This window comes from Nannospalax galili, unplaced genomic scaffold (genome assembly GCF_000622305.1).
Source record: "Nannospalax galili isolate Female #2095 unplaced genomic scaffold, S.galili_v1.0 scaffold212, whole genome shotgun sequence".
In the NCBI taxonomy this organism is placed as follows: Eukaryota; Metazoa; Chordata; class Mammalia; order Rodentia; family Spalacidae; genus Nannospalax; species Nannospalax galili.
This window is the reverse complement of record NW_008333884.1, coordinates 2,493,531-2,520,581: the sequence shown is the minus strand read 5'-3', so window position 1 is coordinate 2,520,581 and position 27,051 is coordinate 2,493,531. Positions and strand designations below refer to the sequence as shown.

The window sequence follows — 27,051 nt, the reverse complement described above, 5'->3', positions numbered from 1 at the left end:
GAACTTAACACAATCCTTCTGAGACCAAAAAAAGAAAAAAAAGGAAAATCTCGGTTTTTTTTGGTCTTTGTGAGACAGGGTCTCCCTGTAGCCCCAGCTGGCCTGGAACTCACTAAGTAGACCAGTTGGCCTTGAACTCACAGAGATCTGCCTGCCTCTGCCTCCCCAGTGCTAGGATTAAAGGCGTGCACCACCATGCCTGACCAAAAAGGAAAATCTCTTTTTTTTTTTTTTTTGAAGCAGGGTCTCCCTGTAGCCCCAGCTGTCCTGGAACTCACTATGTAGACCAGGCTGACCTTGAACTCACAGGGATCCACCAGCCTCTGCCTCCCAAGTGCTGGGACTACAGGCGTGCACCACCACGCCTGGCAGGAAAATCTCTTAAGGAGACTTTAAAAGACTGGTGAGTTCAGAAATCATATTCTCTCTTGCCATTCTGGCCACATTATTCTGAGTTCAAACAAGTACCTTGATTGGAACAGAGAAAAGCCTTGGGAATTCTCCTAATTTAAAAATTACATCTACTAAGTGACACTATCAAATCAGATAGAGAAATCCACTTTAGTCAATAAATGCTGTTCAAAAGCCAGGTAGCATCTGTTACTCTGTGTAAACTAAGGAGCCTGTGAGGTCCCAAAATGTCCCTACTGAGCTATACCCTGGCCAACTGGGATTATGAAGTTACAACCGCTCTACCCAAGGGGATGTATCCCATTCATTAAAAGCACAACAGACTAGACACTGTTGTCTGCAGAAGGCACAGACTAGGCAGCGCAGCTCTAGATGGACCCAGTGAGCTCTCAATTCTGCCTTCAGGACAGATGGAAGCCATCCACAGAAACCCAGAGATACAACAGAAGGCAGAGTCTCTGTAACCAACTTGATATCATTTGAATGTAGTCAAAGGAATATGTACAGCTTGTACTTTCCAATGTTGGGATCAAAATTTGCCACTTTCTTTACTCTAGCACCACAGGGCTTGGGAGGAGGTTCTAAGAAGCAAGGGCCTGGGATGGGGTGGGGGGTAGCCTGGTGCATAGCACCCGTTGGTCCATTTCCATCCCTGTCACTGAAGCTGGCTCAGCTGGACTCTTGAAGTTGGCTGGGGCACACCTTTAGTTCACACCTCACTTCATGATAGTCACTTCCATATATACAATGGCACAGAAGAAATGTCCCCATCACCAAAGTGGCAGGATTGTAGAATTTGAATTGTGACATCACTCCTTAGTCTGAATTCATTTTAGCTTAATCTGTGGGAATTTAAGCAAGATTCCTTGCTTTTTTGATTCAATTCAATAGTATAATTTTGATACTACCAAAGTCCTAAGAATGAGTCCATCTAGACATTTAATCATGAGATGAGCTGAGCCACCAGAAGCATCCAAATCCACCTCCTCCTAGGGGCAGCTGGTCTTAGGCACAATGGTTGGTCTGGAGTGGAAATCTACTTCAGGCAGTCCCAGCCAGCATTTGTCCAAAGCATTCTTTCAAAATGTTGTTTCTCTTAAAAAGAGCCCTCTGCTACATTTGCCTTATGAAAAAAAAAAAAAAAGGGGGGGGGAAGTATTTTGAAACCTCAAAATACCTATCAGGAGCATTACACAAGCCCAAGGAGATGCTAACCAGATGCCAAGCATACAAGGGTTGTGCCAGAGCCTGCGCTTGGACCCAACCTGCGGGGAACCACATGGCAGCTGGTGCCCCAGACTGGGCCATGCATCTACCCATGGCAAGAACAGGCAGAACTTTCCTTTTCAAGAGGCATCTCCTTTTGTGGTTTGGGTTCTATTTTGTTGTTTTTGTTTTCAATATCATGAAAAAGATCTAGAGAATTCCAAGAGTTTGGATTAACAGATAGATGGAAGTGGAAATAAAAATGGAATGGAGCTCAGTTCACAGACTGAACACATATGCTTATCCCAATCCACTGAATTAACTCCATTTTTTTTGCAGCAGTGAAGATATTGGTGGCTAAATTTTTTTTTCACTCACTTTTTCTATTCCAGGGACTTTTCCACCTTCTTCACACACCAGATGAGCTCACCTCCGCCTCTCCCTTGTCCAAACTGTTATCAATGGCCTTTTGTTCTGGCTAATTTTTTTTTTTTCTTGTCAAATTGAGACTTTCGGGAAACTGCACCAATCAATCAGAACATATATATATATATATATATATATATATGTATATATATATATATTCCTTAAAAGAAAAACTATTTCAAAAATCCGAAACCAAACCAAGTATTTCTATCATTATAAGATGCAGTGACTTTTTTTCTTCTTTCCCTAGCTGAGCTCAGAGGTATCTCCAGGTTAGATTCCCCTGGGGCTGGAATGATGTGCAAGGGAAATATCACCCAGCTTGTCCAGAGTGGTCTGGGGACCAGGGAGGTGGAGGAACAACTGATCTAACCCCAAGCAGCTTGCTGGAGTCAGCATTCATCTGAGAGACCATCGCTGCCCAGGAACTCTGTGGCCTCAAGCTCCACACTGGACAGAAACCTCCTCAGCTTCTTGTGGCAGTTGTAATCCAGGGTGGTGGTATAGATGGTCTTGGGGTACTTGGGGTAGACAATGGTGGTACTGAGGAAGCGCGCAGGTTTGTGGCGGGGCTCGAAGTGCACCTCAGCCTTGTAGTTGCGCCAAGTGCAATTGGGGATGCAGGTGACTGTCTGGCTGCAGGAAGCCACTGCCAGGCCCAGGGGCAGCTGCACATCATCAATGAAGTGTCGGTCTGAGTCATACTTGACTGAGGAAGTATACCTGTGGGGAGACACAAGTCAGCACGAAGCTGTTGCTGAATTAACAGCATAGGGTTCCCTCTGTAACCTCTCATCTCTCCTGGGGTGCAAACAGTGAGATGTGGCTGCACCAGGGAGAAGCAGCAGTTTATGAAGTATGTTCTCTGGATCAGACATAGATATATATCACTCTAAGCACTTTCATCACAGGACCTAACTAACTGATCTTCCCCAAAGACCTGGGGAGTTGAAAGTCTCAGTGCCCCTGAATGATGGATAGGGTGGATGGTTGGATGGTTGGATGGTTGGTTGGATGGATGGATGGATGGATGGATGGATTGGCTGATGGATTTGCAAGGCTGGGAGTAGAACCCAGAGACTCAATTACTAGATCAGCTCTACCCCTGAGCTATACCCCAGACCTGAGCTGGGACTTAAATGTAAGCACACAGGATTCCAAAGTTTACCCCGAGTTCACCATTTCCCACAGCAGGCCACACCCCTGTATCTGCTCCCATTTACTTAAGATAGAGGCCCTTACTCTAACCACCTAACCTGTGTAAGTCTCAGTTTCCTTTTTCTGTAAAAGGTACCTGATAATAAAGGGGTAGAGCCTTTATAATCATGCAACCAGTCCTGTCAGAGTAAGTACAATCATGCACAGCACAAAGACATTTTGGTCAGTGACAGGTCACATATATGACAGTGGTCCTGTATGATTACAGCACCCAGTGATGAAGCAACCTTCTTAGTGTGGGTAAATGCACATTAGCATGTTCATGCAGTAACAAAAGCACCTAAGGACCTGTTTCTCTGAATGCATTTCATGGTTAAGCAGGGCTGTACTGTAGAACAAGGTGGTCTGCTCTTTCGTGGGGGTGAGCCGCTTCTCTCTCCCCTCCATGACCAGCCAGCTCTTGAATGAGAGGTGGAAGGAACCCAGAACTGCTGAGTGCTGGTTCTGGAAGCTTGGTGATAGCTATAGTTCCAGTGCTTTGTCCACTTTGGCCTTTGATTTGGAACTTTCAACCCTTACCCTTAGTGTCCTTACCCAATCAATGAAAACCAACTACAATCTTGATCCACAAACTTACCATTTACATTCCTCAGCTGCTTGATGATGATGATGATGATGATGATGATGATGATGATGATGATGATGAAAGCCTAAGTAGCCCTGCCTGGCCTACAACTGCCATTCTCCTGCCTCAGCCTCCCAAGTGCTGGGATTATAGGTGTGTGCCCCCATGCCTGGCTGGGAGTTAATATTTTATGGAAACAAAGCAGCAATGACTTTGCTATCTTAACGTTGCAGCTTCAGAGATATTGAAATCTGTGCAAGCATCACAAAGAGATGCACCCACCCACCCCTACTCCTGGTCAAGTGAATAAGAACCACCGTTCTGTTCTAAGTCAGGTGGGAATGTCTATTCTCAGAGTCACAAAGACACTGGTGAGAGCTAATGCCATAGTCATGTCCCAGTTTTGTTGGAGATACAAGCTCCACGGGAATAAAAGGCTAACCTGCTCACCTCCAAATGGATGAACCTTTCTCTATTCCACATCAAAGGGCCCTTTGTGTTCACAAAACTGAAACTCCAGCTACAAAACCCCCATTCACCAAAAGCAAAATTCCTCTGTCTAAAAAGACATCTCTTTACTGGAAACTTTCCATGACTCTTTGCCCCTGATAATCCTGAATGAGATCATACCCAGAGGACTTGCCCAGTGCCATAACATGAGACAGGGTCGGCACCTTCAAGAGGGGACAGAGGGACTGACTGGGTAGCTTCTGCAAAGAATTAATATTCAACAAAATCCTTAGCACCCGATGGTCATGGTATATGACAAGATCTCTCTTTTATTTTAAAAAGAGTGCCTATACTAGGCATCGTAGTGCACAACTGTAATCCTAACACTCAGAAGGCTGAGGCAAGAGGATCATCACCAACTCAAGGTCAACCTGGGCTACATAGTGAGTGCTAAGCCAGTCTGTGCTACCTAACAAAACCCCATCTCAAAAAATTAACTATGGGGGCTGGAGAGATGGCTCAGTTGTTGCTTTTGTAGAGGACTGGGGTTCAGTTCCTAGCACCCACATGGCAGCTAACAACCCTCCAGTTCTAGGGAACTTGCTTCTCCAGGCATTGCATGCATGAGGTATACTTCTATATATGCAGGCAAAACACTCATACACATAAAATAAAAATAAAGAAAAAACTTAACTATGGGGCTGGAGAAATGGCTCAGTGGTTAAGAGCACTGGTTGTTCTTGCAAAGGACCTGGGTTTGGTTTCCAGCATCCACATGACAGTCAATAATCTGACACCCTCTTTCTGGCTTCTGCAGGCACTGTATAACACTAATGCACTTACATGAAGACAAAACACCCATACGCATAAAATAAATTTTTTTAAAAAATTAAATAAACAAATGGAATGTCTATTGGTTTGAATGAAAGAAAAAAGTCAAACTCTTTGGTACATGTTCACAATTAATTATTTTTTTTTTGGTCTTTTGAGACAGGGTCTCCCTAAAGCCACAGCTGACCTGGAACTCACTATGTAAACCAGGCTGGCTTCACCCGCCTTTGCTTCCTAAGTGCTGGGATTAAAGGTGTGTGTCACCACCACACCCAGCTTGGAATTCTTTTTTAAAAAAAGAAAATTTAAGAAATAAAATTAGGGTCAGCTATACTTACCTTATTTCCTTTGGTGGTAAGGGGTCAAACTCAACTCCTTCGCCAAAGGACAGGGGGCACAGCCTTGGTGAGCAGCCAGCAGCCAGCACATGGGTAAGAGATGCTGGGTTCTTCCAGACAGAGGAGAGTGTGGTTAGAGCTGTAAGTAACTGTCAAAGCATGTACCCCACAGAAGGCTGAGCCTCTGAGCCTCTGCTGATGGGCCACATGGTGACTTGTGTGCTCTCATCCTTGGCCTGCCAGGGAAGGCTAGTCAATGGCACCAGAAGTGCATTAGACAGGGCATTAGAAGATCTGGGTTCAAATCCCAGATCAGTTCTGTCCCTCTTCCCACTCCCTCTCTTTTAATTTTTTTTTTTTTCCAGTTCTGGGCATAAGACCCAGGACTTTGAGCACACTAGGCAAGTGCTCTATTTCTAAGCCATATCTCTAGCCCTCCAGGTCCATCTTATGTGCTTTGTGCCCTCAGAAGAGTCACATTTCCTTATCTGCATACGGGGGGGAAAGGGTGCCCCCTCTCCTTCACTTTGGTTTTGTGAAAGGCAGAAATGAGGAAGCTGACAAGCTGACATGAGCTTCACCTCAGGACTGAGGCCAGAGCCAGAGCCACAGCACCACAGGGGCCCTGTGGTTAAAAAAAAAAAAAACCTTAACAACCCAAGTTTAACTCTCTAGAACCTAGAGACCCCTGTGTTACAGTTTCAGCAATAGAAGAGGAAGGTCAAAGCTAATGCCAAGAAAAGAAAAAGCTTCCAATGATTTTTTTTCTTTTTTAAATAAAGAGCCACTGCCCCTTCCTCCCCCTTGCCTCTGGACTTGTCAAACCTACAGCTACTCAAGATAGAGGACTCTCTTTGACAGTGTTAAGAGGAGAACAGAGATGCTCTCCCCTCCAATAGCCAGTCTGATTCATCAGGGAAGGCTCAGGTGACAGTCCCATCCAGGTCACCCAGTTTGCTAGAATCAGGGCTTCTCTGCAAAGACAAGCACAGGGTAGCCTGACCTTGGCAGCCCTTTGTGCTCTCTGGTTTTCTGAGATCTGTCATTTACTTTACTTAATTTAAGAGCTGGGACCTACACTTATGACAGGGTATGGAAGTAGCAGTCCCTCCCCCAGGACAGAGAAGGAAGCAAATGTTTCTAGAAGGTTGGCCTTGAGAACTTTACTGTGTTACAAGGACAAGGTATCCAGTAGAGGCATAGGGTGGAGAGATACAAAGACCAAAATGACTGTGACAGGGAGCAGAGGAGGGTCATCAGGGTGCAGGTCCTGGGATGAGGTGGTGGTTAGTGAGCCCAGGCTGGGGAAGGGAATGCAGTTCAAGTCAAGGTCAGCATGACTGAGGCAGAGCAATGAGAGGTGAGCACAGACCGAGAAACAGTCTGACAATGCGCCCAGCTCTCTGGCTGCCCAAATCTCCCCAACAGTAGGGCACCTCCCAGGCAGCCCCAGAGGTAATGCAGACACCAGGTGGAGGTGGTTGCTCTCTCACATTCCCACGATAGCCTTCTTCCAGGTACCATGCTGTTCTCGTGTCCCCCGCTTCCTGAGAGAGGGAGATGGGGTGGGTTGGTAGAATGGATGACAAAAGCACAAGGAGCCATTGGGGAATGGAGAACACACCATGGGTTCCGGCAAGCATCTGAAAAGGCGTCCAAGAGGGACATGAGTTGCATGTGGAAGGGCTGTCAGGTGAGGGTTAAGATTCATGTCAGGTAAAAGGAGCAACATCAGAGGCACCAATATGTCTGGTCTGTGGTCAGAGCAGGTGTAAGGTGAGGGCCTGATGGGGTTGGTTGGTGCTGAAGGCCAGGTTGAAGCAAGTTCCACCTTGGAATGCACATAAGAGATGCTGGTGCCTGCTGAGACAGGGTCAGTAGGTCGACAAGGCCCCACACCACCAAAGTTCCAATGTGTTCCTTAAGAACAACGCTGCCACTGACCACCTCAGGAAGGGTACAGTCAATAGCCACCCCCAAACCTACTTTCAACTTTGTAAGCAGGATGTGGCCTCCCCTAGTTCTGCCTCAATACCAACATCTGAGCAGTTCCCAGAGCAAAACAGACTTGGAGTTTTTCTTGAAACAACTTTTAAAGGAAAGGGGTTAGTACTTTTAAAATCCTGGTCACCTGGAGGGCTCCGACCTAATTAATTGCAGAACACTGGCCTGGTTAGGTATTCAGGACAGGGGGGACCACCGGAGACTAAAGGCTCATGGTGTGACTCTTCATAAGGTCCTCCCTAACTTTGGCCAGCCTCACTCTCCGCAGCAGGGGAACCCAGAGCGCACCCCTGTCCCCGGGTCCGGCCAGAGGGAGGCCGCCTTGGAAGCAAAGCCGCGAGGCGTGGGCCCACGGGTGGGGAAGGTCGGTTCCGGTCGGTGTCCCGGGAGCCCCACCCAGGCTGCCCCAGCAGGAATGCGGTCAAGCCGCAGCCTGGGAGCCCCGGGGGCCGCCACCTCGAGGGGAGGAGACGGCGGCTCTCCTCTCCCAGGGCTCCCGCGCCTCCCAGGCGATGACAATTTTCCAGCCACTGGCTCCAGCTGGCCAGGCTCTCGCTACGCTCCCGCCCTGGGCTCCCGGTGATGGCCACGCCATCCCGACGGGCGGGTGTCCGCACCGACAGGGACTCCCTGGGCCGCCTGCGGTGGGCTGGGGAGGGGACAGCACGCGCGGGGCCACTCACCGGGGCTGCGGGGGTTGCCGACGCGTCCGGCTCCAGCGCCCCCGGGACCGCTGCGCGCTCCCCCCCGCCTCCCGCCGCCGCCGCGAGCCCCCAGTGGCTGGGGCTGGGGCTGGGGGGCAGCCCTGAGTCCGGGCTGTCCAGGACGCCGTCGCCCTTCTTCTTCGTGTCCACGAGCTCGGGGACATCCTGCAGGCTCAACCGGCCCACCATGGCTGTGCGCGTGGCGGGACCGGGGACACCCGGCCTGGGGTTCGCGGGTGAGCGAGAACCGCACACGCGGGCCGGGGCCGGTGCCCTCCGGGCCGCCCAGTCTGCCCAGCCGCCCGCGCGCCGTCCGGGTGTCGCCGGCTGCAGCGCCTGGGGCCCCGCCCTCCGCTCCGCCTCTCGGGGCCGGCCCAGCCGCGGAGTCCGCCGAGAGGCCGGGCGCCAGGGGCCGCTGCGGTCCCGCCGAGAGCCGCCCGCCTGCGCCGCTCTCTACAAGCCGCGGGAGCAGATCGCGCACGCCGTGGCCTCCCGGCCTGCTCCGTCGCCCGCGGGCAAGGCTGTGCAGAGCCAGAGGAGAGTCCCAGCCTGCAGAGGCCGGCGGGAACCCGCAAACAACTGGAAATTATTAATACTTAATGCGCTTCGTATGACTCCGGCCGCCTGTTGGCCCAGTAGGGCCGGCTCTGGCTCTCAAGTCGGCCCTGGAGGAAAGACAGCCTTACTACTGCGCCGGACTCCCAGGGGCCTCCATCACACCCTCCCTGGTGCTCAGCTGAACAGGTTGTGGCCAGGCCAGGCAGGGAGGTTCTGAGGGTGTCACAGGTTAGGACTTCCAAGATGGACAAGCAAAGCAAGCTGCCTCCCTGAGCAAGCTGTCTCAGGGGCCAAGATCCCCTTGTGGGAGGCACAGGTTTCATGCACAGAGACTTTCGTCCTGTGCCCTCTGAGGGGATCCCTTTTGAAAACAAAAACAAGCATATAAACAAAACTGACAGGGATGTGTGCCTTTTCCCCCTTGATTTGGCAGAGAAGCCCTTCTTTGGGGCTCTTTGGATGCTGGCTGTAGGACTGGGCTGTTCCCAAATTCAGTGCTTTTCCTCATAGTAATCTCCAGGATCAGCAGCAAGTATGGAGTTTTGATGGTGCTCAGCTGAGGTCCTGGAACTGAGGCTTCTGCCAGGCCTACTCAGCAGGTGCCAGCTCCAAATGCCATATACCCAGCCAGACTTCTCTGACTAGACAAGAGGTAGACTCTGCATTGCTCACCATGGAAGCCCCATCCACATCTTTGCAAAGACAAAGAACGTTTGTCCTGCTTGGGGCAGGCATGTTTAAAGCATATACTTAGAATGAGCAGATCTGCCAGCAAAGTTCAGTCCTCCTTTCTGTCTGCCCATCACTATCAGATAAGTAGACAGAAGGACTTGACTTGTCCAAAAATCACAAGACTAAGAAACCAGGATTGTCCCTGCCACAGAGGATATATTCTGGAGCATGCTGAGCTCTGGGAGGTTGTTCATTCATTCAGGATATGTGGGAGTAGGTTACAGAAGCCACAGTTTACAGCCCTGGACAAATGTCTAGCGCAAGGACATCCTGTTCTGCCACATGTCCCTACTCCTGTTCATCCCATCCCAGCACACCGAAGCAGAGCTGAACCCCCAGCATCAGAAGGAGAGACCTGTGTGCTTTCTGTGCTTGTGAAAGGTGGGCTGGTCAGATTAGGGAATGTGTTCAGGAAGATAGCAGCTACTCCAAGGAGGTGGCAGCCTTCTACCCCTCAGCCTGGAAGAGCTAGAGGATAGGACTGAGAAAGTTCAGCATGCTAGGCCAGAGCAATCATGCTCCATCTAAGTGCAGATTGTTGTGGAGAGTTTGGGAGGTGCTTCCACTGGGGCTTGCTAGGTCTGGAGCCTGAGAAATAGTGGCATTGCCACCTCTGAGAACTCTGAAGGGCTCAGCCTATCTACACTCTGGTGGATGATCCATAGAGATATCAAAGCTGCTGGAAGAAGCAAGGGACTATGAAGCTGCCACCCTTGGAGGGGTCGAGTAAATCCAGAGGACACATTTCTGGCACACTTTCTCACTGGCAACAGAGCTATTAAACAGCTGGTGCAGGATTTCACAGGGGCTTCTGGGCCACCAGAGGAGCAACCATTGACCAAACTCAGGAAGCAGCTGACCTCCAGCAATTAAGAGTTGTGTCCGACCACAGAGAACAACCTCTCTCAAAAAAGGAGAGACTCAGCAGAGGTCTCCAAACCAGAGGGCATCCTCCAGCCTCAGCACAGCTGCTGAGATACTCCCAAAACATGGGCCGATTGACTGCTAATGCTTCCTTCCTTCCAGATGTGCTCAGCCCTGATGTGTGCAGAAGTCAGAAGTACTTGGAGGATAATCCAGCCCTAGAACTGCTCATTAAGAAGGTGGTGAACCTCAGTCCCATATGGAGACCCCAGAATTATACAGACCTCTCCCACCAATAGTCTGCCTGAGCATCCCCTAGAATACTAGCATTACTGGTAAGATGAGTAGAGGTGTTTTTGCAATGAGAGACAGCTAACTTCAACCTACCTAGGAGTCCTGAGTGAAATAGAAGAAATTTTCCTGTGCAACCTTGTATGAACCTTGTAGCTCAGACCCTAGAAGTGAGCTCCATCTTGACAGCCCTGAGCAGTGAATTCAGCTTGCAAACACTTAAAAAAATATTTTATTATTATTATTTTATTTTATTTGTATACTTTGTAGACCAGGCTGGCCTTGAACTCACATGAGATCCACGCTGCCTCTGCCTCCTGAGTGCTGGGATTAAAGGCGTGTGCTACCACGCCCAGCTATTATTTTTATTTTATGTGTATGAGTGTATTGCCTGCATGTAGGTAAGTCCACCCATGTTATGCAATGCCCGTGGAGGACAGAAGAGGCTGTCGGATCCCCTGGAACTGGAGTTACAGACAATTGTTAGCTGCCATGTGGATGTTGGAATTCAAACCTGGGTCTTCTGCAAGAACAACCAGTGTTCTTAACCGCTGAGCCATCTCTCCAGCCCCACAAACGTTTGTTTTTAAAAACGAGGTCTCATATTAAGCCCAAATTGGTCTGAAATTCAAGGCAATGCTCCTGCTTCAGCCTCCCATTTCCAAGTGCTAGAATTTTTGGTGTGAACCACCATACCAAGCAAAAGTTGCAGACTTACTAGCGATCTTTGTGTTGTTGTTTTGAGACAGGGTCTCCCTTTGTAATTTCAGCTGGCCTGGTACTCACTGTGTAAACCAGGCTAGGCTGGATCTCACAGAGATTTGCCTGCCTCTGCCTCTGGAGTCCTAGGATTAAAGGTATATGCCACCATGCCCTGGCTTAGTGACCTTTTTATTTATATATGTATGTGTATGTGCCTGCATGAGTTTATGTGCACCATATGCATGCAGGTGTCTGCAGAAGCCAGAGGGAATCAGATCCTTGCCCCAGAACTGGAGTTATAAGCAGTATGAGCCACCATGTAGATGCTAGGAATTAAACCCAGACACTGGAAGAGCAGTAAGTGCTTCTAGCCACTCAGTCATCTCTCCATTTCCCTTCACTAGAGACCCTTTAAAGAGCCTTACTACCTGGACTCATCATCATCCTAATCTTATTCCAGATGTTTCCCCAAGAATGTTGTTCAGAAAATTCTAATCAAAGCTTGGGGGAAATCCCAGGCCAGACAGCAAGATTGTCAAAAACAAAACAAAGTAAAACAAACAAAAGCCCAGCAGGGGAAAGGTGCCTTATTCTCTCCTAACTCCTTCTTGCCCAGCTTTGGAGACAGGCTTTCATTTGAAGAATAGTTGAGTGCCTGTAGAAAGCAGGGGGGTAAATTAGACAAAATAAGCATGACTCAGGGAGACCACAGAGCCTGCATAAAGACTGGCCTCTTCTCAAAGCTGTCTTTTCACAGTGGAGCCATCATCCCATCCCCTGGCCTAGATCACAGAGGCATGGTGTCCTCACAGAATTTGGCTTCCAGCCTGAGGCCTCTCCCAGCAAGGTCTCAGGAACAAAAGCTGCCTGACAATGGATGCCAATGAATATGTGTGTGTGTGTGTGTGTGTGTGTGTGTGTGAGTGTGTGTGTGTGTGTGTGTGTGTGTTCACTAAAGTAAGTTGATGCCCACACGGGAGGTAAATCACACCAGAGCAGGGCAGGACCCCTCAAGGCTGTTGCTTCTTTCTGTGAAACAGTCTGTCTTCAATAAAGCCAGCCAGCCAGTGGATTAAAAGCGCTCCTGGCCTGGGCTGTTGGCTTGCCCCATGCCCATGGCACTTTGTAGTTCCCTGATCCATGATATAGAGGATAGCCAATCAGATTCCTTCTTTCCCTTATATCTGCCCATGTCAACAAAATGCTTTTAAAAAATAGAATTTAGGGCTGGAGAGATGGCTCAACAGTTAAGTGTACTTGCTGTTCTTACAGAGGACCTGGGTTTGACTTCCCAACACCCACATGGTGGCTCACAACTGTTCATAAACTCCAGTTCCATAGGATCTGCTGACTTCTTCTGGCCTCTACTGGCACCAGGCACACATGTGGTACACATACATACATATAGGCCAACACTCATACACATAAAATAAAAGCAAATAATTTTTTGAAAAACAGAATTTAATTTTGTCCATGAAGCATTTGAAGATCAAAGTCATTGTTTTCAAAGAACATTAAAAGGGATCTGCCATATTCAGTAAAGAAGGGAGGGGTGAGGTGGCACATGACAGTAAGCCCAGCATTTGGGAGGTAGAGGATTTCAGGAATTCAAAGCCATCCTTGGATTAGTATGAAGCCAGTCTTGGCTACATAAGACCCTGTCTCAAAAAAAAAAAAAAAGGAACTGAATAAAAAAGGTGTGTTTTGGGGATGGAGAGATGGCTCAGTGGTTAAGAACACTAGTTGTTTTTGCAGAAGACCCGGGTTCAAATCCCAGCACCGACATGGCAGCTAACAACTGCCCGCAACTCCAGTTCCAGGGGATCCTACAGCCTCTTCTGTCCTCCGCAGGCATTGCATGACACAGGTGCACTTACCTACACGCAGGCAATACATGTATACACATAAAAAATAAAAATAATAAATAAAACAAGAAAAAAAAAAGATGTGTTTTAGCCAAGTTACTTGGTGCACACCTGTAATCCCAGACTTGAGGCTGCAAGATTTCTCTGATTTGAAGCCCATCTTGGGCTACAGGGTAAGCCCTTGTCTCAAAAAGTAAAAAAAGACATGCTCTAACATAACACTCACAGGAGTATGTACACTGGTACTGGGGAAGTTGGCTAATAACTCTGAATTCATGGGACTCACAAGGCAATATAGAGATAAAGGGATACCAAAGTCCTTGCTTGACAGTTTCAGAGCTGAGCAGGCCTGAAGGAGCTTCTTTTGCAACCTCTCAACCTCTCAGCTTTTCTGTGGCTATGATAAAACACCACGATCAAGGCAAGTTATAGAAAGAAGAATTTATTTGGTTTATGGTTCTAAAGGGATAAGAGTCCATCACAGAAGGGAGGCATGGCGGCAGAGGTGGCCAGAGCAGAAAGCTGAGGGCTCACATTGTCAGGCACAGGAAGCAGAAAGACAAACTGGAAGTGGGCAAGGCTACACACTCTCAAAGCCTGCCCCTAGTGGTGTGCTTCTTCTAGCAACGCCATACCTGCTAAACCTCCATAAACAGTGTATCACCTGGAGCCAAGAATTCAATACTCGGAGGCTCTGGGGGCTTTGTCATTCAAATCACCATAATCAGTTTGTGTGGAGAGATGTGGTCTGCTCAAGCCAAAGACCAAGCATGGCTGGTGCTGAATCAGGCCAATGTCCCCTATGGCTCCACCCGGATGCTCCCATTTGTAAGCTTAGAGCTGACTCTCCCAACTGCTCCCTAGTTACACTAAAAAGGGCCTTTCTTGGCCTCTGCAAAATAAAAACAGATGGGACTTTGCAAAGGGCTGAGGCACATGGCCTCATTGGACCTGCACCAATACACTTGTACCGCTGGCTCTGTTCTGCATATTCAGACTGGACAAGGACTTGCAAGCTGGAAAAGTAGCCCTTGGTTAAGCAACTGAAGCTCAGACTCTTGGTTCCTTGGCCGACAGACATGATAGCTGTCTCTTGGGATGAAATGGCTAGTCTGTGGGCCACATCCAAAGGCAGCCTCAAGGGATTGTGCCTCAAGACCACTGAGGATCCTGGGCAGCAGAGGCTGTCTGGGACAGGATGGAGAATGCCTTGGGAGAAACCAGTTGATTCTCATAATGTCAGTCGCATGCTGTGTGGTTTCTGAGAGCTACCATCCTTCAGGGCATTTGTCTCCTACCCCCAACTCAAAGCAGAATATTTTCACAGACAGGAAGCTGTGTGGTCTAGCTCCTAATACTTGCCGAAGGCATGAACAGGCCTTTGGAGGAATTTTTTTTTTTCAGTTGATGTTTTTACTGAAGGTTAGTTGGCAGAGGGGGAAAACTTCGTGCTTGGGGAAAGGTACTAAACAAAACTCTCCTAATAGCCAGGAGTCAACTTGAATTGTATTGTAGGATCCCCCAACCAGTGGCAAATATTTCTAGAGATCCACAAATGTGTCTCTCCTATCTTTATGAGCATAAGCTTGTCATAAGCATGGTATCTTTGCCATTCATTTTCTCTGTTTTTTTCAGTGTCCTGGTTGCTAGTTTTATGACAATTCCCACTCTCTTCTATAGCTCTCCCATAGGCTGTCCTGCTGAGACTGTCCCTAACTTGGCCTGTCACAGAGGGGTGCAGCAGAGCCTCTGCAGGTACCATACTGTTGCCAATGCTGGTGGTGGGGAGAGGTCCAGGGATCAACTGTGCTAGAGCTATTAGGCATTCTGCAGCATGCTGTCTTGTTGTATTTGTGTTTAATGATTTTTAGTTTTTGTTCTTTTTTTCTCTGTGGGTGGTATATGCACACATGTGCAGGTATGTGCACCCATGTACATGCATGTGGAAGTCAGAGGAAGATGTTGGGTGCCCTGCCTTATCGCTCTCTGTCTTATTCCTCTAAGGTGGGGTCTGTCACTGAACCCAGAGCTCCTGTGTTTTGGCTAGGCTGGTCACCAGCTACTCCCAGCAATTCTCCTATCTCAGCCCTGCTCAGTGCTGGGGTTACAGGTGTACTAGTTTGTCTGTCAACTTGACACAAACTAGAGTCACTTTGGAAGAAGGAAGCTCAATGAAGGAACTACTTCTATCAGAACTGCCTGTGGGCATGTCTGTGAGGCATTTTCTTAATTGGTAATTGATGTAGGAGGCCACAGCCCACTGTAGGTGGTGCCATCCCTAGGTAAGTGGACCTGAGTCATATATGAAAAGGAGTTGAGCAAAGGTCTCCCCATGATCTCTCCTTTAATTTCTATCTCCAGGTTCCTGTCTTGAGTTCCTGCTCTGGTGTCCCTGGATGATAGACTGTGACTTGTAAGCTGAATAAACCTTTTCTTCTCCAACTGGTGTTTATCACATCAACAGAAAGCAAACTAGAACAGGAATGCATGGGACCACCCATTACATGGGTGCTGGGATTTGAACTCATGTTTGTGTAGCAAGTGCTCTTAACTGCTGAGCCACCTCTCCAGCTCCTCTGTATTTGTATGTGTAAGGTGATCCTAAAGCAGTACAACTTCCTCTGTGCCTGTCTTCTGCCCTAAGGTTCATGTGTGAACCCTCAAGAGCCAGGCGAAAAAATAAAACACTGCTAAAATGAAGACCCAAATGAATTCTAAATCCTTTCCCCTCTCTAGAGTCAGGTCTATTTTTCTGGATCCTTCTCTTTAAATATCTCTGGGTGACTCCTACAATGAAAGAGGCTGAGCTCCCCTCCAGCTCCAGCTGGAACCTCTACCCCAGCAGACATCATTGAACATCACCCAAATCCCATCTCTTGCCTTTTTAAAAAATTATTATTTTTATTGATTGATTGATTAGTTCTTACTATGTAGCCCAGGCTGGCTTGGAATTCACCTATATACCTGTTCTAGTGACAAAACACTCTAACCAATACCAACTTGGGGAGGAAAGGGTTTATTTATTTGGCTTAAACCTCCCAGGTCATAGTTCATCAGTGAGGGAGCCCAAGGCAGGAACTCAGGGCAGGAACCTAGAGGCAGGAGCTGGAGCACAGGCCATGGAAGAATGCTGCTTACTGACTTGCTCTTCTGGCCCCTGCTCAGGCTGCTTTCTTATGCCACACAGGCCCACCTGCCCAGGGGTGGCACCACCCACAGTGGGCTGGGCCTTCCCACATCACTGATCAAGAAAATACCCTACAGACTTGGTCACAGGCCAGTCCAATGGAGGAAATTCCCAATTGAGGCTCCCTCTACCCAGGTGTGTCAAGTTGACAACTAAAGCTATCAGCACAGTAGCACAGCCTAGCTTCAAAGCTGTGCTCCTCCTACCTCTGCTTCCTGAGTGCTGGGATAGCAGGCATTTGCCACCACACCCAGGTAACATCTTGCTTTTCAAAGACAAAAGGCAGCCTCTGCTACTTCCAGGGATGTCCACTAACTACCTTAGTACCCAGGCTGACAGTCTGGCAGGCATTTGGGGCTGGATCTGGGTGGAAACACATCACAGAAAGGGCCTTTTGCTGGTACAAGGCTCTGTGGAAGCAAGTGTTTCTAGAGTATCAAACATCATCTTACGAAGCCCAAGACAGGCCTTCAGTCTTGAAAGAGGATGCTCAGAGAAGCATCCAGGACTCACTGGCTTACACGGCTGTGTAAAGAGAGTGGTTGAAGCTGAGCTTGCTGGGCCTCTCCACCATCACATACTGATAGAAAGGATTCTGAGTGCTATGTTCTTTATTCAAATACTGCTGGGCTGGGATCTAGCTCAGTGGAAGAGTGGGTGCTTAGCATGTGCAAGACCTCTGCCTCTATCCCCAGCATGCATAAATAGATAGATAGATAGAAAAATTAATAGATAAATAAACGAATAGATGGCACTATTTATCAGCAGATATCCTGGCTCTTTGATCACAACAATCCATTGCATCTCTACCCCTGAAGCTAACATCTCTAACCTAGACCTTTGAGGACCAGCAAGATGGCTCAGCAGGTAAAGGTACTTGCTGTCAAGCCTGATGGTCTGAGTTCAACCCCCAGGACCCACATGGTGGGAGAAGAATGACCCCCATACGTTGTCCTCTGACCTTCACACACATAACTGTGGTGTGTGTGTGCTCCCTCTCCCCCCAAATAAATAAATAAATATAATTTTTTTTGGTCTTTTTGAGACAGGGTCTCCCTGTAGCCCCAGCTAGCCTGTAACTCACTATGTAGACCAGGCTGGCCTTGAACTCAGAGATCTGCCTGCCTCTGCCTCCCAAGTGTTGGGACTAAAGGCATCTGCTACCATGCCTGGCATAAACATAATTTTAAAACTGCAAACCTGCTTTGGTTAGAGTCTTTGGGTTCATGTCTGTGCTCCCACAAGGCTGATTTATTCAGCCCACACCCTCCAGGCCTGTTGTGTGCCAGGCAGAGTGTGGCAGCATAGACAGGGCTGTGCCCAGACTGGTGGAAGGTGGGAGAGGAAGCTGGAGGAGGTTCCTGGAGGCAGTGGCACCTGAGCACTACTATAACAAATAGGCAGGCAAGGAGGTGGTGGGTATGGGTGGGTGTCAATCTAGGCAAGAGAACAGCACAACAAAGGGTAGGAGTTCTGTGGACCCATTTGCTTATCACTGAGTACTGGATAAGAGGTATTGCCTCTACCATACCACCTACCTCCCAGTCAACCCAGGGAGCTGTTTGGTGGGTATACACAGAAATGTCTAAGGCTGCCTGGTCTATAGGAATAAAAGCCATGTTGAAATCCAGTACCTTTCCTTGTGTTCACCTGATACAATGTTAGCTTCCTAGCATTGTGGCAAAATGCTTCAGAGAAACAACTTAAAAAGAGGAAAGGTCTATTTTGGCTCATGGTTTCAGAGGCTTCAGGTTGTGTCTATGGTTGCATGTGGTTGTAGTCATGGTGACACAGAGGTCTATTCACCTCATGCTGCCTGGGAAGCAAGGAAAAGAAAGGGGGCTGGGGTACCAATATCCCCTTCAAGGGACATCCCCAATGACCTATTTTCCTTCCATTAGGCTTCATCTCTGGAATGCTTTCCTACCTCCCAATAACAACTGTGGGCCCATGGGGGACACATCATCCAAATCATAAATACTCTTGGACAAAATCTTTTTTTTTGTCTTTTATTATTTATTTATTTAATTACTATTTTATGTATATGCATGTACCGCCTGCATGCAGGTAAGTGCACCTGTGTCATGCAATGCCCGCATTGGTCAGAAGAGGCTGTCAGATCCCCTGGGACTGGAGTTACGGACAGTTGTTAGCTGCCATGCTGGGACTCAAACATGGGTCTTCTGCAAGAACAACCAGTGTTCTTAACTGCTGAGCCATCTCTCCAGCCCCTTTTTTCGGTCTTTTTTGAGACAGGGTCTCCCTGTAGCCCCAGCTGGCCTATAACTCACTATGTAGACCAGGTTGGCCTTGAACTCACAGACATCTGCCTGCCTCTGCCTCCTGAGTGCTGGGATTAAAAGCGTGCACCACCATGCCTGGCTCTTGGACAAAATCTTAAGAGGAACCTCAGGGCAGAGTTTGGGTAGCCATCTTCCCTCTCTGGCTTAGCGTTCTTGAGTATGGGAAATTGTAGACTTGGCCAGGGTCCAAGTCGATCCCTTGTGCAGCCTTCAGCTCCATTCCTGGAGATGCACCTGGTAAAGGGGTTGCTCTGCTAACAAGGAGAAGTGTGAGTTGGGGTGGCTGGCTCAACACTATCACCCATCCTTCTGGAAAAGCAAGACCAGTACACTGTAACGCGCTGTTAGGTCCCCTTTAGTATCGGTAATGGGTACTGATGTGTGACTACATATCCTGGCATGTAAAAGGTTAATGATATTTAATTGGATTTCTTTTCATATGTTTTTGTTGTTATTTTGAACAGAGTCTCATGTTGCCCAGGCTGACCTGGAGCTTGACATGTAGCTGAGGATGACCTTGAACTGTTGCTCTTTCTGCTTTCACCTCCTAAGTGCTGGGATTATAGGTATGCATTACCACCATGCCTGACTTTATTATTATTATTTTTGGGTCTTTTTGAGACAGGGTCTCCCTGTAGCCCCAGCTGTCCTGGATTCACCATGGAGACCAGGCTAGCCTTGAACTCACAGAGATCCACCTGCCTCTGCCTCCCTAGTGCTGGGATTAAAGGCGTGTGCCACCACGCCCAGCCACCTGACTTTATTTTGACTCAATTTAGTTGACAGGTACCTGGTCTCTTTCAAGACTGAAAAGTTGTCTTACTAACTTGGCATAGTTTTTATTTTTTTCTTTTTAATCTTCTGGATGCTGATCCAGTGGCTTCTGGGTAATTATTGTGCTTATCTTTCCCTTTTGTCTGGTGGTCTGGGAGGTTTATAGTATATGGAGCCAGGTGTGGTGGCACATGCCTGCTAGGGAGACGGAGAGAGGAGGATCAGAAATTCAAGGTCATCCTCATCTACCTAGGTCAAAGCCAGCCTGTGCTATGCAACCTGTCTCGAAAAAAAAAAAAAAAAAAGATCACCATCAAATAGTATCATGACAGCAAGAGTAGGGTTTGCAGCAGGTCTGTGGTTGTCTTCCTACCTCTCTGATCTCTACTGAGGTATAACTTGTTCTTCTTGGTCATTGCTTATCATCTGCTTTTTTAAAAATATTTTATTTGCTGGGCATGGTGGCACACACCTTTAATCCCAGCACTTGGGAGGCAGAGGCAGGCGGATCTCTGTGAGTTCATGGCCAGCCTGGTCTACATAGTGAGTTCCAGGCCAGCTGGGGCTACAGGGAGACCCTGTCTCAAAAAGAGAAAAAAAATATTTATTTATTTATGGGGCTGGAGCAATAACTCAGCAGTTAAGAGCACTGACCGCTCTTGCAGAGGACCTGGGTTCGATTCCCAGCACCCACATGGTGGCTACAGACTGTCCTTAACTCCAGTTCCAGGGGAATCTGAAGCCCTCTTCTGACCTCCGTGGCATTGCACAACACGGGTGCACTCACCTTCATGTAGGCAATACATATTTTTAAATAATTTTAAAATATTAAAAAATATATTTTATTTATTATTTTTATTTTATGTGTTTGAGTGTATTGTCTACATGTGTGTAAGTGCGCCCATATCATACAGTGCCCGAGGAGGTCAGAAGAGGGTGTCAGAGCTCCTGAAACTGGAGTTACAGACAGTTGTTAGCTGCCATGTGGGTGCTGGGATCCTCTGCAAGAGTAGTCAGTGTTTCTAAGCACTAAGCAATCTCTCCAGCCCCCATCATTTGCTTTTAATGTCTGTGTATCACCTTAGGTGTCTCAACCCTTGCCAGGTATCCTTCAGTGTCCTGGGTCCTACTACTTCTGGGAGCTCAGGGAACTTGGAACCCCTGAGCAGCCACCACTGCCCAGGCTGGAGTGTGGGGACTCTGCAGAATGCCTTTTCTTAGGACTAACAGCTCCCTCAGGCACTCATTCCCTTCCTCTGGTAAACTCCTCTCCTAAACTCTTTTGAACATAGGACTTCCCTATGGGGTAGTAGTCCTCTGGTACATCTAGAAGCCAAGTGACAGCTTCCAAATGAGAACGTCCTCAGAATGATAGTGGTTCTTCACATTGGGGCTTGGCACTTCTCAGGGACTTACCTTGAATCAAATCATAACCATTGTAGTTTTTCTTTCCAAAAACCCTGTCAAAATTACTTTGGGGGACTGGAGGGATGGCTCAATGGTTAAGAGCACTGCTGCCCTTGCAGAAGACCCAGGTTTGATTCTCAGCACCCACAAGGTACCTAATAACCATCTGTAACTTCAGTTCTAGGGGAATCAAGGTCCTCTTCTGATCTCCATGGACATTGCATGACATGGGTGCACTTACATACATGCAGACAATACAGATAAAGTAAAAATAAAATATTTTTTTAAATTAGTTTGATTTTCTTTTTTTCCTTTTTTGGCAGAAAAAATATTTGTCAAGATATACTACTTTTATGATGATGGTGGTGAGGGTTGTATGCAAAGTTCTCCAGGGTTTTGGCACACAAAATCAGACCAAACCAAAATAGCACTTTAATACTTTTGGAGGAGAGCTAGGCCTTCAAAACTCTCATCTCTGCTACAGATTACAATGTCTAGGAAGTAGTTCAGAAGCCAAGAACTCAAGCTCTCATCTTTGTATCATATACAGTTAGGGACAGGATGGAAGACCGTGTACCTGCTGCAGCAGTGAAAAATATTAGCAACAGCCAGGGACAGGAAGAAGACCCACTTTTTATTTTGTTGCTATTGTTTTGTTGTTGATTTCGGACAGGATCATGTGAATGTAGCCCAAGCTGGCTTTGAACTCCAGATCCTCCTGCTTCCATCTATCAAGTGCTGGGATCATGTGTGTACTTCCACATCAGGCAAAAATACCCATTCTATATCAAATTATTACCTCACCACATGTAGAAAGGATGACCACTGTGCTGCAAATGTAGCTCAATTGGTAGACTGCTTTGCCTAGCAAGAAAGAAGCCCTGGGTTCCATCTCTAGCACTGCATAAAACTGGGCGTAGTGGTGCATGCCTATAATCCCAGCACTAGGAGACTGAAACAAGAGGATTAGATGTTCAAGGTCACCCTTGGCTACATATTGAGTTTGATGCCAGTTTGATGCAACCCTGTCTCAGGAGGGAAAAAAAAGAATGACCATTGATTTCATGACTGAACCAACAGAGCATTCCTCTAGGAGCCCTGAGCAGAGAGATGCTGGTCTTTTACTCAACAGAACAAAACTAAGAAAGCTTTCTCGTAAGACCCAGCACAGGTTGGGTCATATTTGGTTTTGTGCAATGTAAATGAAAGGGGAACTTCTGCCTACTGGTTTCTACAGATAGAGCTGCAACTACATCCTCTAGCCCAAGATACAGGAAAAAACACTGTGGCTCAGTGAGGATGTGGAGAAACAGGTGCCCACACGTTATCAATGTGAGTGTGCAGACTGCAAGAGATAGACGATACCAACTCTTTTTCGCATGTGTGTGGAAGCCAAATGTCTTGATCTCTCTGCTCTTTATTTACTGAGGCACAGTCTCTCTTTCAACCAGGAACTCCCTGATTTACCTTGTCTAGTTAGTCACCTTGCTCCAGGGATTTCCAGTTTCCACCTCCAGAGTGTTAGGGTTACAGCAAGGTTACCATACCCTTCCAGCTTTTATTTAGGTACTGGGATCTGAACTCCAGTCCTCATGCTTGGGCAGAAAGCTCCTAGGCTGGCATCAAATGCTGAGGATGACCTTGAATTTCTAATTCTTCTGCTTCTGTCTCTCAAGTGTTGGGGTTTAGTTTTGTGCCAACAGACCAGTTTAGCCAGCAACCTCTATACATGTCTATCCCTTCATTTTGTCTTTTTGAAGCAGGGTCTCCCTCTAGCACCAGCTGTCCTGGAACTCACTATGTAGACCAGGCTGGACTTGAACTCACAGAGATCCGCCTACCTCTGCGTCCCAAGTGCTGGGACCACAGGTGTGTGCCACCACGCCCGGCTCCCTTCATATTTTTAGGCAGTAATGTTACAAGTTTAGGAGAGGTACTTATAAAAATGTGACCAAAAGTAAAGACAGAATTTACAAAAAGATTTCTACTGATGATATATTTCCAATAACTAAAAACCAGAAATAACTGGTTTATATATTGACAGGAGACTGGCTAGCTTAATTTGTTTGTGTTGCTATAACAAACTATCACAGACCCAGGAATTCATATCAAATAATCTAGTTCTCATAGCTCTGGGGCTGGAGAAGTTCAAGATCAAGTTTTTGGCAGACAACATGTGTGTGTGAGCTCCTGCCAGGGTACATGTGTAAAGTGAGAGGACAACTTGCCAGTAAGAGTGTCTGGTAAGGGTGGCTCTCTGCTTCCAAGATGGCGTGGTGTTGCTAACTCATGGTAGAAGGCAGAAAGGCAAAGGAGCTGGGGAGCTGCTGGCTGCATACCATATTAGAACCTCAACCCTCAGGACTTTATCACCTCATAAAGGCCCACCTCTTAGTCTTACCACATTGGTAATTAAGTTCCTGTAAGAAACATTAAATATTAGTCTTTTCTTTCAAATCCAGTAAAATTTGGTTTATGACAAGGAATTCTAATCTTTTAATCCCACCCCGTAAGACTTGTTTAAAGAAGGGCTATGATCCATGCCTGAACCTGACAGCCTGGGGCAGGGGAGCCCTTCCCCCTTCCTTTGCACTGATTCTTTTAAACTAGCCAATCGGAAAAGACTGTGAGGTTGGACCCTAGCCAATGGAGAAAAGACAGTACTCCCGCACTAGGGATAAAAACCTATTAACCCCCAGAGGGTCCTGTGTGCTTTCTGGATCCAACTAACCATGAAATGTACCCTTTTGCAAAAGTAAAATCTACCTTGCAGAGTTACTTTTGTTGTAGTGGCAGAAAGCCTTCTGGGAGAAGGCTGATCAGAATAAAATCTCTGACCTGGATAAAGACCCAACTTTCCACTTTTGCTGGTCATAGGACCATAGGAAGGCAGGTTCACCTTAAGTTTTGCTAAAGAGATGGGCAGGATACCTAATGCATTAATGGGATGGTGAACTTTTCCTGCCCAGAATCCCTGCAGTTTTTGTGAAACCTGCTGGTCAACAGACATGGGCTTTCCATACATTTGTCCACTTTCTTGAATTTTTCAGAAAAGCATGACCTCTCCTTATCATCTTCACACCTCTTTTTCCTTTTTTTTTTTTTTGGTCTTTTTGAGACAGGGTCTCCCTGTAGCCCCAGCTATCCTGGAACTCACTATATAGACCAGGCTGGCCTTGAACTCACAGAGATCCGCCTGCCTCTGCCTCCCAAGTGCTGGGATTAAAGGCATGTGCTACCATGCCCAGCTAATACCTCTTTTTTTAAAAAAAATTTTTATTATTTTTATTTTATGTGTATACATGTATTGCCTGCGTGTAGGTAAGTGCACCAGTGTTATGCAATGCCCTCGGAGGACAGAAGAGGCTGTCCATGAGCCTCCATGTAGGCTCTAAACCAGCATGGCTTTATGGCTTTTTTTCCCCTCTCCCTTCCATTCTCTTCTTCAAGGCAGCTTCTGAGGTTTATTCTGAGATAATTCCTGCCCTGAGAATTTTTCCTTAAATTCTAATAAAATTGTTCTGATGCTTCTGTTTGCGTCCATTCTTAAATTCTTTTATGAAGGAGACTAAGAAGCCCCGCAGGGCCCATGTTCTCCATGTTCCCCTGTGTCACTTTTGCTTTGTCTGTGGGTTCTTTATGCAGTATTGGTGGGATCCTTGGACCTCAGATTTTATTTCTAACATATTAGGATATGAATTTTGAAGGGACACATATTCAAACCATATCACAAGGGCTGAAGATACAGCTCAGGAGTAGAGTACTCACCTGGTCTATTCCAGGCCCTGAGGTCAATCCCCAGTACCACAGAAACAAAACAAACAAAAACCCAAACAAACCCAAGCAAACACCACGGCACTGTGGAAATAAATAATAGTGGATTTCCACTGTAAAATACCATATGGCCATTGTGACGGTGTGAATAAGAATGTCCCCCATAGGCTCCAAATATTTGGACATTTTTGTCCCTAGTTGGTGGCACTGTTTTGGGAGGTCTTAGAAGGTGTGGTCATAATGGAATAAGCATGTCACTAGGGGTGGCCTTAGAGAGTTCTTAAGCCTTGCCGGACCTCAAATTGTGCTCTTGCTTCCTGTGCTTGCGTGATGATGTGAGAGCTTAGCTTCTGCTCCCCATCCAGCCACCTCTGCTGCCATGCCTCCCTGCCATAATGGACTTTTGCCCCTTTGGAACCATAAACTAAATAAACTCTTCCTTTTATAAGTTCCCTTGATCATGGTATTTCTATCACAGCAACAGACAAGTAACTAATATAGTCATTAAACAGAATGTGAGCAAAAGATGCACATGCAAGGCCCTGGGTTCACTCCCTAGCAACTCAAACAAATGAGCAGATATGAGCTGGTGAGATTGCTCAGTGGTTACTGCTCTTCAAGAGGACCAGAGTTCCAGTTCCTAGCACCCATGTTGGACAGCTCACAACTGCCTGTAACTCCAAGTCTAGGAGATCTGATGCCCTCTTCTGACCCCTGATGGGTACCTAAACACACATATCATGTGCATACAGACAAAATAATATTTTTTTAAAATTTATTTTTTATTTTTTTATTTTATGTGTATGAGTATATTACCTGCATCCATGTGAGTGCACCCGTGTCGTGCAATGCCATGGAAGTCAGAAGAGGGCTTCAGATTCTTCTGGAACTGGAAGTGATGGTTTATAGCCACCCTGTGGGGGCTGGGAATCGAACCCGGGTCCTCTGCAAGAGCAGACAGTACTGTTAACTGCTGAGCCATCTCTCCAGTCCCCATAAAATCTTTTTTTTTTTTTAAATGCAGATATACTTAGAAAAAAGATATCTGAGACATATGTTAAGTTGAAGAAAAATATACTCCATATTGACTTGGTTTAGGGAAAGTGTCCCTTTTCTACTTGCCCTGCACAGACAAAGTCTAGCAGGAGAATAGAACTTTGACATCATTTTAATCTGCTAACTCAAATACTATTATTGTACTTTAAAGAACAGGTATCACTAGCTGGGCTTGGTAGTGCACACCAGTAATCCTAGCTACTTGGTAGGCTGAGGCAGAAGTTTGAGGCCTACATACAGAGTTCAAGGTCATCCTGGGAAACTCAGAAAATCTGACTCAAAATAAAATAAAGGAAGGCTGAGGCTCTAGCTCAGTGGCAGAGTTCTTAGCTAGCATACAGAAGGTCCTAAGATCAATCCCCAATATTTAAAAAACAACAGGACTGGAGAAACGGTTCAGCGACTAAGGGCATGTTGCTTTTGCATAAGACCTGAGTTCAGTTTCCAGTACTCCAGCTCCAGGGGAATCCAATGGCCCCTTCTGGCCTCCATAGGTACTGCACTCAGACATATACACACAATTAAAAATAAAATAAATCTTAAAAAAGAAAACAACCACCAAAACAACCTCCTTGAGTATCATTGTTACAGTATTTTATATGGTAAGGAGAACAAAAGCAACTCATAGGAAGAATCTGCCCATCCAGGAAACTGGGGTGGAATGAGGGGATGGGCAGGGGAAGATTTGAACAAACTGAGCTCTCCTCCCATGCTTTACTGGGGTTGCCATTTTTAATGTGCTGAGACAAGTTAGATTTTTCTTTTTGTTTCTTCCAAGATTTATTTATTTTTATTGTTTGTGTATGAGTGTCTGTGTACCACACATGTACCTGGAACTAGAGTTACAGATGGTTGTGAGCTTCCATTTGGGTGCTGGAAACCAAACTCCAGTCCTCTGCAAGAGTAGCACGTGCTCTTAATTGCTGAACCATCTCTCAAGCCCCCATACTTTGTCTGTTTCTTTCTCTCTCTCTCTCTCTCTCTCTCTCTCTCTCTCAACAGAATCTTATGTGTCACTAGCTGGCTTTGAATTTTCTAGTTGAGGATGACCTTCAATTTCTGATCCTCCTGCCTCTACCTCCCCAGTGCTGGATTACAGGCATTACCCCATGCCCAGTTTATGTGGTATTGGGGCTCACAACTAGGACTTGGGCATTCTACAAGCAGAGCTATAGCCCTGGCCAATAGATTTTCTTTTCATTTCTATGAGTGTCACTTGTGAAATCAACAATTAAGAAAAATTTTGTCTGATAAAGTAACCATACTGGTTGACAAAGAGAAGGTCCAGAATGAGTGACTCTAAGGTTTGCATTTGTTTGTTTGAGACAGGGTCTCATGCATCACAGACTGCCCTCTAATTCACTGTGTAGCAGAGGAGGGCCTTG

At 46.8% G+C, this 27,051-nt stretch overlaps 1 protein-coding gene across 2 annotated transcripts; it reads right to left on the bottom strand.

The window, feature by feature from the left end:
- Positions 1-261: 261 nt before the first annotated feature.
- Rflnb (refilin B) lies at positions 262-8,494 on the bottom strand. 2 transcript variants are annotated; one of them, XM_008828758.3, is made up of 3 exons: positions 8,133-8,494; positions 5,446-5,555; positions 262-2,766 (listed from the first exon to the last, which is right to left on the bottom strand). In XM_008828758.3, the coding sequence occupies exons 1-3, from the start codon at positions 8,340-8,342 to the stop codon at positions 2,436-2,438; spliced, it is 651 nt and encodes a 216-aa protein (XP_008826980.1). In that variant the 5' UTR covers positions 8,343-8,494; the 3' UTR covers positions 262-2,435. The 2 variants fall into 2 exon arrangements, with proteins under 2 accessions (XP_008826980.1, XP_029417299.1); XM_029561439.1 differs by lacking the exons at positions 262-2,766; positions 5,446-5,555 and adding an exon at positions 6,221-7,088.
- Between the last annotated feature and the right edge of the window lie 18,557 nt (positions 8,495-27,051).

What these genes read in the sequence shown, in the direction of transcription:
- Rflnb (XM_008828758.3), bottom strand. Translation starts at nt 8,342, where the DNA reads ATGGTGGGCCGGTTGAGCCTGCAGGATGTCCCCGAGCTCGTGGACACG. An exon ending in CGGCAACCCCCGCAGCCCCG is followed by an intron (nt 5,556 to 8,132) that starts GTGAGTGGCCCC and finishes TCTGTCTGGAAG; the next exon opens with AACCCAGCATCTCTTACCCA. An exon ending in TTACCACCAAAGGAAATAAG is followed by an intron (nt 2,767 to 5,445) that starts GTAAGTATAGCT and finishes GTCTCCCCACAG; the next exon opens with GTATACTTCCTCAGTCAAGT.